This window comes from Cynocephalus volans, chromosome 6 (assembly GCF_027409185.1).
Source record: "Cynocephalus volans isolate mCynVol1 chromosome 6, mCynVol1.pri, whole genome shotgun sequence".
NCBI classification, from domain to species: Eukaryota; Metazoa; Chordata; class Mammalia; order Dermoptera; family Cynocephalidae; genus Cynocephalus; species Cynocephalus volans.
The window spans coordinates 96,779,998-96,794,858 of NC_084465.1; the positions used below are offsets into that span (position 1 = coordinate 96,779,998).

A 14,861-nucleotide genomic window follows, 5' to 3' on the forward strand; every position below is an offset into this window, starting at 1 on the left:
TCAGCACAGGAGGCGTGGGGGTGGGCAGGCCGCGAGGCTGCCCCGGGTTCTGCGAATGGAGTTTCCTTGAGAGTAAGAGAAGGCTGCCGTTGAGGCCATTGCCTGGTGTGCAGGGTGCTGGAGAAGCTGCGCCAGCTCCTACTTCCGCCCCGCCAGCCTACATCATCCAGAGCTAACTGTGGTGCCCTCAGCAGCACCTCAGTCTTCTGTACCGTGCCAGTGACGAGGCTGCAGGGCCCTGACTACCCAGGACTGGGATGCCTCTGAGGACACTGCCTGGTGCCCAGCACAGTGTCCTAAAGAGAAGCAAAATGTGGAGGTTCTGGGAGGACCTGAGTAAGTCCCCATTGATTCCTAGGAGGGGGCAGGTGGGTGTACTGGGGAGGAGCCAAGGGGGGCAGCTGCGAGTACCAAGAGGACACGCAGGGGCACAATAGAGTCTGGCCGGGGCCCCTGCATGGGATGGGCAGAGCAGGACAGGATGAGCAGGAGCAGGACATGGGCAGGGGAGACTGCAGTGTACCCAGGCTACGCCCTCCTTCCCCTCCCAAGTCCAGCTCTCGAGGTCACAGGTGTTCGTTAGATTGCTTTTAATTGATGGCAGCTGGGGAGCTGATGGCCTCCAGCCCTCCTGGCCAGCCAGCACCCACAGACTCTAGGACTGTCTGTCCTGAGCACTGGGGTGGTGTGCCTGCTTGACCCTGGGGACCGACTCCTGCGGGAAAAGTGAGGCCCTGTCCCGACCACAGGGCAGTGTCTGGCCAGGGTGAGCCCCACGTTAGCAGTGAGCAAAGTGGGCCTCATCGAGGTCCCGCAGGTCGAGGCCCGCGGCGCCAGGAGGGCTGGCACAGGTGATGTTGTTGTAGGTGTACATGGGGGGCTGGCGGTCATCCCCATCAGGCACAGCCTGGACAAAGCGGGGCACGACATTGGGGTTCTGCAGGGCAAAGTCCCACAGCGCCTTGAGGGGACAGCCACAGTCCCAGGGGTTGCCCTCCAGCCACAGGCGCTCCAGACCCGGGGACTGTGGCATGAAGGTCTGCAGCGAGTTGTTCCTGAGGCTCAGGTAGCGCAGCCGTCCCAGCGGCGACAGGAGGCTGGTGGCCAGCACCTCCAGGCGGTTGTGCGAGACATCCAGCCAGAAGGCCCGCTGCAGGGGGCCCAGGGCGTCTGCAGGTAGCGCCGACAGCTGGTTGCGAGAGAGGAGCAGGTACTCCAGCTTACCCAGGCCCTGGAAGAGCCGGTGGGGCAGGTGCGTGAGTTGGTTGGCAGTGAGGTCGAGCTCCAGGAGCTCAGCCAACCCCCATAGGCTCTGCTCCTCTATGCCCGTGATGCTGTTGTCCCTGAGGAAGAGCCTGCGCAGCCCTGAGAGGCCAGCAAATGTGTGTGGCCCAATGTGGCTTAGGCAGCTACCCTCCAGGTGCAGGCTGTGCAGCTTGCCCAGGCCCTGGAACACCTGCTCCGGGAGGCTCCCGAGACAGTTGCCAGACAGGTTCATGACAGCCAGGTTGAAGAGGCCGAGGAAGGCGCCGGCCTTCACCTCCTGGATCTGGTTGTTGTTAAGTGCGAGCACCTCCAGCTGCCCCAGACCCTCAAACGTCTTCTCCGCCAACTGCCGCAGGCGGTTATGGCCAAGCCGCAGCTCCTCCAGGAAGTGCAGGTCCTTGAAAGTGCGGGGCCGCAGGCTGGCGATAGCATTGTATGAGAGGCGCAGGACGTGCAGGCCCAGCAGCCCCGGGAAGGTGTCCTCCAGGAGGCCAGTGACACGGTTGTGGGACAACTCCAGCCAGCGCAGCGCCTTCATGCCTAAGAAGGCGCCAGGGGCCACGGCAGTGATGAGGTTGCGGTCCAGGTAGAGCTTCTGCAGCCGGGGCAGCTGCGTGAAGACATTGGCCTTGATGCTCCGCAGTGCGTTCCTGCTCAGGTCCAGCTCCCGCAGCTCGCCCAGACCACAGAAGAGTGCAGGCTGCAGGTAGGCCAGCTTGTTGCCTGCCAGCACCAGCTCTCGGAGGTTGCCCAGGCCCTGGAACACGGTGTCGGGAAGCACCACCAGGCTGTTCCAGCCGAGGTTGAGGTCCCAGAGATTGGCCAGGCCTTCGAAGAGGCCCTCGTCTACCCTGCTGAGGAGGTTGTTGCTGAGGCCGAGAGAGGCCAGGCTGGGTGTGTGTGCGAACGTGCCGGCTGCCAGGCTGCGCAGCTCATTCCGCTCCAGGTGCAGGTGGTACAGACTCTGCAGGCCCAGGAATGCCTGCGGCTCCAGACCGCCCAGCCCACTGCCCTGCAGGTTGAGGAAGTCAAGGATGGAGAGGTTCCGGAAGGCCGCTGGGGGGATGGACGAGAGGCAGTTGCCGTCTAGCCACAGGGCCCGGGCGCTGTCAGGAATGCCGTCAGGCAGCCGCGTGAGGTTCCGCGAGCTGCAGAACACGTTGAGCTCCTCCATGTAGTCGTCGTAGGTGCAGGTGCAGATGGCTGGGCACTGTGGGCCCTCGGTGCCTCCTACTGTCCCGGGCTCTGCTCCCTTCAGGCCACAGGGGCCCAGTGCTGCCCAGGTGACCAGCAGCACCGCCAGGGCCAGGCCTCCTGCAGGGAGAGGGGCTTGGGGAGGCAGCTCCGAGGGAGCTCTGCCTAGGTGGGTGTGACACCAGCTTCCCGAGGCCTGGCCGTAGCAAGAGGAGGTGCCCTTCTGTGAACTGAGGCTGTGCTCACCCCATGTAACTATGAAATAGAGGCCGAGCGGGATGAGCAGGTCCTCAGGCTCAAGAGACGCCTACACTTTGTACCCCATGGGACTAGCAGGGTGGGAGTCCCTGTCTCAGTGCAGAAAGAGCCGAGGGCTTGTGCCATGTGGCCATGGCAGGCTGGGCCCCTGGCCATCAGGCTGTGTGGCTGTCTGCACCCCCAGGCAGATGCTCCAGCCAGGCCAGGCTGCCACGCTGGCCTGGAGGAAGGAGAGGGATCTGAGCTGTAGCTGTAGGCTAAAGCCCGGCCATTTTGGGGATATTATGGAGCAGGCCAGGATGGGGTGTTTGCTTGCTGCCCTCGGAGGCTGGTCAGTAAGTGGGTGCCCCCTGCCCTGGTGAGGCTCCCTGGTGTGTGCAGCCTGCACCAAACCTTGACCCCACGCTGCTGGGGAGAGGAACCCCTGACCGTCGGCTTACCAGGGGTCAGGTTACATCTTAGGACAAGGAGCACCAGGCCCCACCAACCCGCCAGCAGCCTCCCCAGCAACAGTGTCCCCAAACCTGCTCTGCTGGGCACTGAGCTGCTCTCAGAGAGCTGGCGCCCCCCCACCCGCTGTGCCTCTGCTGTGGTGGGTAGGAGGGGGCCTGGAGCATGGGCTTGGGCTCGGGCTGGCCCAGGCCTCAGGAGGGCTCCTGGCTGAGACGGACAGGGTATGAGGTCCCCAGGGGAGCAAGTGCTGGAGGGGGGCAGTGGGCTGCCCAGTAAACAGTCCTCGGCCAGGCCCTCAATGTGGGGATGAGAAACACCTTGCCCCCATCCTGTACCCTCTGCACCACCCTGGGGTGCTGGAGGGGAGGTGGGAAGAAGGATCAGAGACTCTCTGGTGCCAGGCCCCCCCATGTCCCCCTTCCACCCCAGCACCCACATTCCCCACCATGGGATCTCAGTGTCCCTGCCAGCCCACCCAGAGCCAAGCCCCCCAGAGCTTCCTTGGGGCTGCCAGCCCTTGCCTCAGCGAGCTCAGGGTTGTGGGCCGACCACCCCCAGAGTGAGTGGCAGGGAGTGCTCGGAGCCTCACCTTTCCTAAGGGCCATCCTGCTGCAGCAGCCCACGGGGCAGGGGCAGGGGCGAGCGTGCGTCTGTCGGGCCAGCTGCTCTTGCTCTCTGGATTTCCCCACCACCGCCAGCCCAGCCCTGCTGGCCCCAGCTCCATTAACCCCCTCGTGCCGGGCCACCAGCATCGGCCCTGAGTCTCCTGGGTGCAGATTGTGCAGGGTGTGGCTGGGGGCTACATTTGCCCCACAGCCTCCTTCAGGGTCCTCGGTGGGCTATGCCAAGGCTCTGGGGGCCAATAGGCCATCCCCTCTCCCAGCAAGGCTGCGGTAGGGCTGGGGCAGCCAGGTAGGGGTGGGGGTTCCCATGGAGCAGGCTTTGAGGGGTTGATACCTAAGGCAGGTTTGCAGGGCCCAGTGCTCTGCCAGCTCCCCCACTATGGGCAAGGGACCCCCTAGCAGCCCCTGGGGTCTTGGGGACCCCACGTTCTGCAGCCTGAGCAGATGATTGTGTTAGTAGTTGAGTGCTGCACCGTTTGTCCAAGCCCCGTTGCCTGGCACACTGCCCACGTGCCCTCCCCGGGGTGCCCAACAGCCTGGCCCAACCCAGGCCCAGCCTCGGCCTCTCCTGTGACCTCAGGGTTGGCTGGTGTCTGGCCACTGCCCCTCCCCCTCCCCCGGATCCTCTTCTAGGAACGCCTGGCAGGGCCACAGCCACCTCCTGTTTGCTGTCCCCAGCACCAGCCTCCCAGGAAGGAGGCAGGCAGGGAAGAGCACAGGCAGCCTGGCCTCCGTTGCCTTCACTGGCCTCCTAGCCACCCTAGCCACCCCACAGTCACCCCACTGTGTGTGCAGAGTCCACAGGGACATGTGCCTGGCCTGGTCTGAGATCACCCGAGTCAAGCAGGGGAAGGAGGCTCTCATGCCGGGAAAAGCCACATTCCCCTCCCTACCTGGGGGGCTCTCCCACTGCTGGCCGCTTGTCCTGCCCCTGCGCATCTCCAGCTCACTGTTACTTTCTCTCCAGGGCTGAACAGGTACAGCTTGGCTGTCGCCCTGCAGGCCTGTTCTCTCCTCCATGTCCCCGAAGACCCTTCCTCTGGCTCTGTCAGTTGGGCCTGCCCGCTGGCAGGGCAGTAGGAATGTGTATACACAAGAGGTGCTGGAAGGGGCAAGAAAAAGCAAAACCTGGCCTGGGGAGGCCAAGGCTTATGGAGGTTTGTGGGACACTTAGGCACAACTCTTGCAAAGTGTGGCAGAGGGAGACGGCAGGTGGGGGGCCGCCCGCACACCTCCTGCCCCAGTGCTCCCCCAGCCTCCAAGAGCCGAGACTCTGCAGCTCCTGAGGAAGCAAACTTATCTCCTTTCCCTTTATCGAGCTTTGATTCTTTTCCAGGTCATTTCTCAGCTTCTCTTCTGAGAATTTATAGATCCACAGGGAGAAAGTCCACACCCAGAAAGACTCACAGATAAGTTTACACAGTAGAAAGTGCAGACTCAGCAGGAAATCCAGGCCCAGCCCACATGGGGGCCTCTCTACCTGTGTCCAGGCCGCCAGGGGCTGAGGCTGGACTGGGGGCACGTGCCTCCCACTCAGGAGCCCCTCACTCTCCCGGTGGACCAGGAACAGAGTTAACATTACTGTCATTTTACTTTGGGAGGGTAGGAATGGAATCTCTTCCTGTATACCGCAAGCCGGGCTTTGTATGGCGGGGAAACCCTTACCAGGATTTTGGCAACTGGATTAGATATTTTTAAACCTCTCTGGAATCCTGCAGTAACACTGAGGCGTGTATACAACATAAATGTTCAGCCCACTGAGTTCCAGAGCAATCCCGACACACGGACACACGCACACACACAGCCTGTCCTGGCTCCAGGATGGTAACTTCCTGGCACTTTTTCCTAGTTTTACCCCTAAGTTTAGCTCAGCCTGTTTTTTGTTGTTGTTGTTGTTTTTTGGGAGGGGGGGTTGGCAGCTGGCAGGCAAGGGGATCAGAACCCTTGACCTTGGTGTTATCAGTCAATTGCTTTTTGAGCTTTCTGAATCCTCTCACTCCCCCTGTGGAGGAAATGTTGCTTTTTCTTTTTTTCCTACCCACTTTTAATCTTCACGTGGATGGTGTCACAGGCTGCACCGGGCTTGGCTTCCTGTGTGACACCGTCTGTGTGAGATGCAGCTGAACGTAGATGCAACCGTCCCTGCGTTCTCAGTTATATCATGGAGAGCATTCCCTGTTCTGTGGCTGCCGCAGGACGCAGCTCCTCCCCAGCTCGGGCCATTTGCAACGATGCCTGCCTCAATCACATCCTGGGGACACATGCGTGCGTGTCTGTTAGGAGAACCAAGTGGAATCGCTGCAACAGGGGTGTGTGTCTTCCTGGCAGAGGAGGCCACCCTCCCCAGGTAGGCAGGATCCACACACAGCTGTTTACACTCAGCCCGGATGGCAGCAGGTGGTGGCTTTCATGTTTCACGTTGTCAGTCACCAGTGAGACCAAGCATCTTTTCAGAGGCTCCTGGGCCACTGGATTATCCTGCTGTGGCAAGTGCATGTTAAAGTCTCTTGCCAATTTTCTATCAGCTTGTCTGCCAGTCTGATTTGTGAGATGTTAGAAAAGCACCACATGTTCTGTATGGGGGCATCACCAGCATCTTCCCGCCCTGCAGCTGGTCTTTCCTTGTCTCACCGTGGTTCTGGTGTGAGTTCTTTGCTCCTGAGAAGGAGTGGTTCTGGTGTGAGTTCTTTGCAGCCTGAGAAGATGTCCCTTAAGTGTTACATACTGAACTTGTATTCCTCAAATACCAATAATAAAGATAGAAAACTGCCAAAAAAATTCTATGCAGTCCCATTTACCAACCGTTTGTAGTTTCAAGTCCTATTTGGCAATGGACTTGAATATATATAAAGTATCTTGCAAACACTTTGTGCTTTTACCTTTCACATTGGTATCTGCAGTCCCCTTTCTGATCCGCTTCCTAGGAGCATGAGGTAGGGCTCAAGTTTAACACTTTCTCTGTGTGGGTTATGATGGCCTCAGCACCAGTTAGCGAAGTGGCTGTCACTGCTGGCTGTAAATCAAGGGCACGTGAATCTGGGGGTGCCTCCCTCAGACTATGTGGTCTCTCCTGTACTGCTGTCACACCATCTGAACTGTGGAGGACTTTTGGTTAAGTTTTTGTGTTGTTTTTTTCTGGCAGCTGGTGGCTGGCCAGTACAGGGATCAAACCCTGGACCTCGGTGTTATCAGCACCACACTGAGCTAACTGGCCAGCCCTTTTCAGTAAGTTCTGTTATCTGATGGGGCAGGTCCTCCCACCTCATACTTCAAGAGCATCTTGGCTCTCCATGGTCCTTTGAATTTCCATAGAGACCTTAGAAGCCGCTTGTGAAGTTTCTAAAACAAAACCAAAAACCTGTTGAAATCCAAGCTGTGCTGCAGTTCTTAGAGAGCCGACTGCAATATCAAGTCTTCCAACCTGTGGACATGCCGTATTCCCTCCTCTAAGTTTCTCTCAGGAGTGTTTTTGTAGATTTCTGTGTTGGATCTTGCATGTAATTTTTAGATTTTTTCCTACGTAGTTATTTTTTATATTATTACATATGTTTTCTTTTTTAATTTCATTTTGTTTGTCCAGGGTGAAATTACTTTCTAGAAGTATGTTGGGATAACAAAATATTAACTAAGGTACTGTTTTTACCTACCATCCTTTTTCAAAAACAGCCTCACTGATGGATAATTATTAAGTCAGTGGTGTTTAGTAAGCGTGCGGACCTGTGCAGTCATCACTGCTGCCCAGCTTCAGGCCATTCACACACGACACGTGGTCTGGCGTGTCAGGCGTCTCTCGCTGAGCATCGCGTTCCAGGTCCACCCACACTGCAGCATGTCAGCGCTTCACGCCTTGCTGTGGCTGAGTAATACTATTCTGTGCACAGACCATATTCACCCACTATCGTCAGCTGACAGATACTTGGACTGTTTCCATTTTGGGGTCATTATGAATAATGCTGCTGTAATTATTTGTATAAGTCTGTGTGGGCATATGTTTCATTTATCTTGGATAGATTCTTAGGAGTGGAATTGCTGGCTCATGTTACTTCTAAAACTTTTCCATGATGACTGCACCAGTTCACACAGTGGGAGTCCCAGGTTGATGGAGTTTGGATGGATGTGTTGTCCCCTCCAAAACTCATGTGGAAATTTGATCCACAATGTGGCAGTGTTGGAAACTGATTGAGTCACGGGGGCGGATCCCTCATGAATGGATTAATTCTCTCCCTGGGGGAGGGGGAATTAATGAGTGAGTTCTCGCTCTATTAGTTCCCGTGAGAGCTCGTTGCTTAAAAATACCCTGGCACCTTCTCTCTCTCTTGCTTCCTCTCGCCATGTGATCTGCTTGTACCTGCTGGCTGCCTGCCTCTTTCCACCATGAGTAGAAGCAGCCTGAGGCCCACACCAGATGCAGCTGTCCCAGAATCGTAAGCCAAATAAACCTCTATAAATTACCCAGTCTCAGGTAATTTTGTTATAAGCAACAAAGATGGACTAATAAATACACAGGTGCTCCAAACCTTCACTGGCACTGGGCCTGGGCAAGTTTTAGTTTCTTGCTATTTTAACTGTAATGTGTTTTTCTCTGAGAGCTAGTGGTGTTGAGCACCTTTTCATGTGTTTATTGGCCATTCTTTTATCTTCTTTGGTGAAATAGTCTATTCAAGTCTTTTGCCCATTTTTTAATTGGGTTGTTGGTATTGAGTTGTAAGACTTCAAATGTTATGGATACATGACTTTATATATTATGGATTACTAGGTATAAGATGTATACATCTATAAGATTTTAAGAGGTATACATCTATAAGATGTATAGATTTTTTTTTGTCTCTGGTTTATCTTTTTAAAATGTCTTTTGAAGCATATACATTTTTCATTTTAATGACGTCCAATTTATTGATTTTTTTTTTCTCTTTTATGGCTCAGGATTTTGGTAACCTATTTAAGAATTATTTGCCTAACCCCAAATCACAAAGACTTTCTCCTGCACCTTCCTCTGAAAGTTCGACAGCTTCAGCATGTACATTTAGGTCTGTGGTCCACTGTGAGTTCATTTATGCATGTGGTGTGAGGTGAAGGTCTAAGTTCACTGTCTTCCATGTGGACACGTAACTGTCCCAACACCATGTGTTGAAGAGACTATCCTTTCCCCCATTGAAATGGTTTGGCATCTTTGCTGAAAAATCAATTGATCATAAATATAAGAATTTATTCTAGACTCTTAATTCTGATCCATTGATCTATATGCCTGTCTGTGCGCCATTACAACTCTTTATTACTGTGGCTTTATAGTAAGTTTTGAAATCAGGAGTCTGAGTCCTCCAACTTCGTTCTTTTTCAGAATTGTTTCGGTTTTTGTAGGGTCTTGGTATTTCCGTATAAGTTATGATATGCTGGTCAGTTTCTCTCTGGGATTTTGATAGGGATTGCGCTGGATCTATATAATTTGGGGAGGACTTTTTATTTTTATTTTTTTGACTACTTACTGTTTTATTGTTGTCAATAAGTAAATTTAGGCTGGCTGGTTAGCTCAGCTGGTTAGAGCATGTTGTCATAACACTAAGGTCAAGAGTTCAATCCCTATACTGGTCAGCTGCCAACAAATAAATAAAAAAGAAGTAAATCTGGCTCACAGACATGTTCTAAATGGGTGGGTGGGGGGAGTTCTGGAAAAGAGAGACTGTGAAGTGATCTAACTCTAGGGCATAGAAGGCTGAGATAACCCCCTCCCCAACCTCCAGGTCCTTGCAGGGCCAGGGCAGGGGAGGGAAGAGCTGTGGATTGCTTGCCCGGCTCCAGGACACCTGCTTTTCTGTCCCAGCGGGAATGCCAGCCGGGTATTGCTGAATCCTCTGGCTCTTGAAAGAAATGCCAGATACGTGGATTTTTTATGTGCAGTTTCCTAATTTTTAAATGTTACAACCAATTCACAAAAAATACAAACACCGTTCAGGTGCAATATAAGAGGCTCTTGGCTGTGGCTTGTCAGACTGCTCCCCCTCAAAGTATTCTGCAGGCTCCCATTGGGACTGGGGTCAAGTCAGAGGGTGACACTGAGACATTCAGCATTTTCAGGAATCCTGAGGTCCTCCCCAATCTGTGGTGTTGGAGTTAAGAAGTTGGGGTGCCTTGGTCCAGTCAGGGTTACCCAGCACATGTAGGGTGTATAAGTCCTAGGGCAGGAGGCCTGCAGAAAGAAGCAGGGCAGATATGGTGCGCTGACACTAACGCGGCCCCCACCTCCACCAGGAGATGTGCATTGTCATGGTGATGGGAGGGCGATGCCAAACCAGGAAATCTTCCTCATAAGAACTTTTTTAAAAATTAAACCGTTAGTTTATTACGCTATCCAAAGGGCAAAGAGGAACATATTCTACATTTTCTTCTAGACTAAGAACCCCTGGCCCCTCTAGTATGTCGGGGAGTCCACTGGTCTATTGCATGAAAAATCATTATAAATAGTTTTTCTTTTTTTAATTTATCAATATACAATGTAGTTGATTTTCATGTCGCTTTACCAATTCCTCCTTTTCCCCTTCTTCATCCCCCCCATCAACATATCTGTTCACTTGGAGAACTGACACTTTAATGGTAGTCTTCCAATCAGTGAGCACGAAATCTCTCCATTTATTCAAGTCTTCCATTTCTCTCAGCAATGTTTTATAGTTTTCAGTGTGCAAATGTTACTCTTCCTTTGTTAAATTGTAAGTTCCTATACATTTTATTGGTTTTGATGCTCTTGTCAGTGGAATTGTTTTCTTAATTTTTGGATTCTTATTAGTACATAGAAATACAATGAATCTATTAATCTTGTATCCCAGGACTTTGCTAAACTCATTAGGTCCAGTTGTGTGCATCCATGTTCCTTAGAATTCGCTGTGTATAGGGCCGTGTCATCTACGGGTAAAGACATTTTTCCTTTCCCGTATGTATGTTTTTGGGTTGGGTTATTTTATTTTTATTTTTTTTGGTGCCTCGTTGCATGGCCAGTGCAGTGCTGAGCAGAGCAGCAAAGGCAGACATCCTTGCCTTGCTCCTGGTGTCAGAGGGAAGCATTGTCGTTCACCATTATGACACCAGCTGTCTGTGTCCGTAGGTGCTGTGATGGCTGAATAACGCTCCCACCAACAGCGTCAATGTCCTGACCCCTGGGGCCTGTGAACATGTCAGGTTACAAGGTAGAGGGGAGCTGAGGTTGCTGGTCAGCTGACCTTAAATAGTGAGAGTGGTGTGGGTGTTCCAAGTGCACCCAGGGTGATCACAGGGTCCGTACAAGGGGAACAGGGAGTCAGCCAGCTGTTGCTGGCTCTGAAGACGGGGGAGGGGCCACGGCCCAGGAATGCCGGCACCTCTACAAGCTCGAAAGGGCGAGGACACAGTCTCTCTCCTGGAGCCTCCTGAAGGAGCCAACCCTGCCCACTTCTTGATTTTCACCCAGGGAGACCCGTGTCAGACTTCCGATCTCAAAACTGTAAGATAAAACTGTGTTGTTTTAAATCACTCAGGTGTGATTTATTACAGCAGCACTAAGAAACTGGCACAGAAGCCCTTTATCAGGTTGAGGGAGCTCCCTTCTCCCAATTGGAGATTTTTATCATGAACAGGTATTAGATTTGTCAAATGCTCTCTGCCTCCACTGAGGTGATCTTGTGGGGTTTGTCCTTTGTTCTGTTGATAAGGCCTGTTACACTGATGTTTAACCTACCTGTCATAAATCCCATGGTGTATATTGTTGCTGAATTTGGGTTGCTAATATTTTAAGGATTTTTACATCTGTGTTCACAACATTGATCTGCAGCTTTTGGGGCAGGGGGATGTCCTTCTCTGCCTTTGGAATCAGGATAATACCAGCCTCAGACTGAGCTGGCAGTGTTCCATCTTCTGTGTTCTGAAAAAGTTTGTGAATGACCGGTGTTTTTATTCAATTTCCTGTTACAGGTCTATTCAGATTTTCTATTTCTTTTTGAGTCAATTTAATTTGTATCTTTCTAGGAATTAGTCCATTTCATCTAAGTTATCTAACTTGTTGGTACAGAGTTTTTCTAGCATTCCCATGTAAGTCTTGTTAATTTCTGTAAGATCAGTAGTGACCCTCTTTCCTCCATGATTTTGGTAATTTATGTCTTCTAATTTTTTGGTCTAGTCTAGCTAAGGATTTGTCTATTTTGTTGATCTTTTCAAATAACTAACTTTTGGTTCTTCTGTTTTCTATTACACTGATTTCCTCTCTAATCTTTTTCTTCACTTCTGCTTCTTTTGGGTTTCGTTTGTGGCCAGTACAAGGATCCGAAACCCTGACCTTGGTGTTACAACACTGCGTTCTGACATAGTGAGCCAGCCGCAGCCCTTGCTCTTTTCTTTAGTTGCTCAAGCTAGACACTTGCATTTTTTATTTCAGACTTTTGTTTTCTCATATAGGTGTTTAAAGCTATAAATCTCCCTCTGAGCACTGCTATAGCTGCACCCCCAGTTTTAATATTCTATTTTTATTTTCACCCTTTGACCCACACACCATTTGGAAATGTTTTAATTTCCAAACACTTGGGGTTGCTCTAAACTTTTCTGTATGGATCACTAATTCTGTTGGGGTTGGAGAACATCCTCTGTATAATGACAGTCTTTTTACATTTTATTGTGACGTGGTGTGTAGCCTAAGATATGGTCTGTCCTGGAGAATGTTCCCTGAGCGTCTGAAGAGGACGCTGGTGACGTGTTCTGTAAACAGCTTAGGCTCACTCTCTGTCTCCTTGCTGATGTCTATTTGTTCTTCCAGTTAGTGAATGAGGCATTAAAATCTCTCCAAGTGTTGTTGCTGAAAGATGAAATTATCCTCTCGATTCCTCCAGTTCTTCGTACGCTGCTGCCTACCCCACCACCCCTGCCCGCTCAGATCAGATGTGAGGCATTCATTGCATCCACAGAGGACTGTTAGAACAGAAAGTAATTATTGGTTGATAAGATAAATTACAGTGTTGAAGAGTTTAAGAAGTCAAGGTTCTGGCCTAAGAGTATCTGCTGGAAAAACTCTCTGAGCTGAGTCATGGGGTGCAGGGTGGTGGGAGAAGGAAGCAAGAGAGGGGGCTTGCATCCTGCCTTTTCACACATGCCTGGGCATCAGTGGAGCTCACGGTGGGTTGGAGGTTCTGAGAGCAGAGGTGACCCCTAACCTGACACCCCTGCTGCTGAGGGAAGCCATCCCTCGAGCAGAACGAGCTGTGGCCAGGGGCATCCTGTGGGCAGGACTGTCCTCTGGGATCTACAGTCCCCCCAGGCCAGGCTCTCTCCTGGGTCCACTGAGTTTGACTCTTTCCTGGCCTCTCTGCTGCTCCACTCAAACAGTTGTCTGTAGAGGTGGGTCTGAGAAGGCTTCTGCACAGAATCCCCTCCTCTTAGAGTGCTGCTGACAGGTCAATGTGATGATGAAGTTTCACATTACACGAGAGACGTGTGGGCGCACAGTGTTGTACCAACTGCCACTGAGCTGTGCGTCTGGTTTTATGTTGTGTGAATCTCACCTCAACTGAAAACAGTAAATAGTTTTTCTAGTTTCAGATTAGCAAAATACAGTCACTAAAGTCCTAAGCTGTCTCACAGCCGAAAAGAATTTTACCACACTGGGAGTTGTGCATGACAACACAGCAGGTCATCTGCAGGAATGTGGAGACCTGCTGGCAGCAGACTGCAGGGGGCCCAGGTGCCTGGTCTGCAGGAAGTAGGACCACACCAAGGGGGGAGAAGCCAGACAATGAGGCACCCAAGGGATGGGTGGGCTCAACCCAGAGGCAGAAGCCAAGTGTCAGATGAAAGGCACCTGGATGTGGCTTGGAGAGAGACACAGCACCCCAGACCACACTCAGCCAGGGACATGGGGACCAGAGCAGTGGAATAGCACTTTAAACATAAAAATCCTCCGAGTGAGGCAGGAGCATGTCACAAAGACAGCACACGGGCGTGTGTTCACATTTGATACAATAACATCAGCTCACCTCAGATACCTGTGCACGTGTCAGAGAAGAAATCAAAACGGAAGGCAATGAAAGTCCAACACAGCCATGTTGTGGCACCCAGCACTGGACACTGAGGGGAAACCTTAGCCTTACATACGCGCCAGGAAGGTGAGAGAGGCCCACAAGCTTGGCATTCAGTGCCTCTGGACATCATCCTGTGGGTCCCTCCTCGGACTGCTCTGACTTGCAGCCTCTATGATAAAACTGTCATCAAAAGCATGGCATGAGGGCCGGCCTGTGGCTCACTTGGGAGAGTGTGGTGCTGATAACACGAAGGCCATGGGTTCAGATCCCTATATAGGGATGGCCGGTTAGCTCACTGGGTGAGCGTGGTGCTGACAACACCAAGTCAAGAGTTAAGATCCCCTTACTGGTCATCTTTAAAAAAAAAAAAAAAATGGTACGTTCCTAAGTTCTGCCAGTCATTCTAGCAAATTGATGAATCTGAGGGGATCATGGGAACCCTGGAACTTGTAGGCAGTTGGTCAGAAGTGCAGGTGGCCTGGGACCCCCCCAACTCACAGCTGGTGTCTGAGGTGTGCTAGCCTCGCTTGGCCTTCAGGGTCTGCGCTAACTGGGCAGCGGGTGTCAGAACTGCACTACAGCATCAAAGACCCACAAGTGGACTGACAAACAGCACATCCACATTGCAGTGAGTCCCTCTTCCCACCCTAGTGTGTCGGCAGCAGTGCAGTCCACATCCCAGACAGAAGGACCCTGACAAGCAAGGGCCCGGAACAGCCAGAGTCTACTGACAAAGAAGGTGGGCCAGGGTCCCTCCCTAATGATGAGGAATCATTCTAAAGCTACAGTGACATCAGGACGGACAGATCTGCTGACAGAGCACACGGAACAGTCCACACCCACAGAAGCTGGCAGTACAGACAAGGGGCAGGAATACCTGGGTGTCCATCCCCCATGGGAGGAAACAAAACCAGGCATCAGGCACAAAAAGCATTTTCATGTGAATTATAAACCTAAATGTAATAAGCAAAACAAGAAAGCTATTGAATTAATGTCAGGGTAGGGAGAGAGTTGTCAAACTGGACACATAAGCATTTCC

At 52.0% G+C, this 14,861-nt stretch overlaps 1 protein-coding gene across 1 annotated transcript; it reads right to left on the minus strand.

The window, feature by feature from the left end:
* Window positions 1-618: 618 nt before the first annotated feature.
* Window positions 619-4,814, minus strand: IGFALS (insulin like growth factor binding protein acid labile subunit). The gene is made up of 3 exons (XM_063101073.1): window positions 4,688-4,814; window positions 3,761-3,937; window positions 619-2,715 (listed from the first exon to the last, which is right to left on the minus strand). Exons 1-3 carry the CDS (start codon window positions 4,812-4,814, stop codon window positions 779-781), a joined length of 2,241 nt encoding a protein of 746 aa, XP_062957143.1. The 3' UTR covers window positions 619-778.
* Between the last annotated feature and the right edge of the window lie 10,047 nt (window positions 4,815-14,861).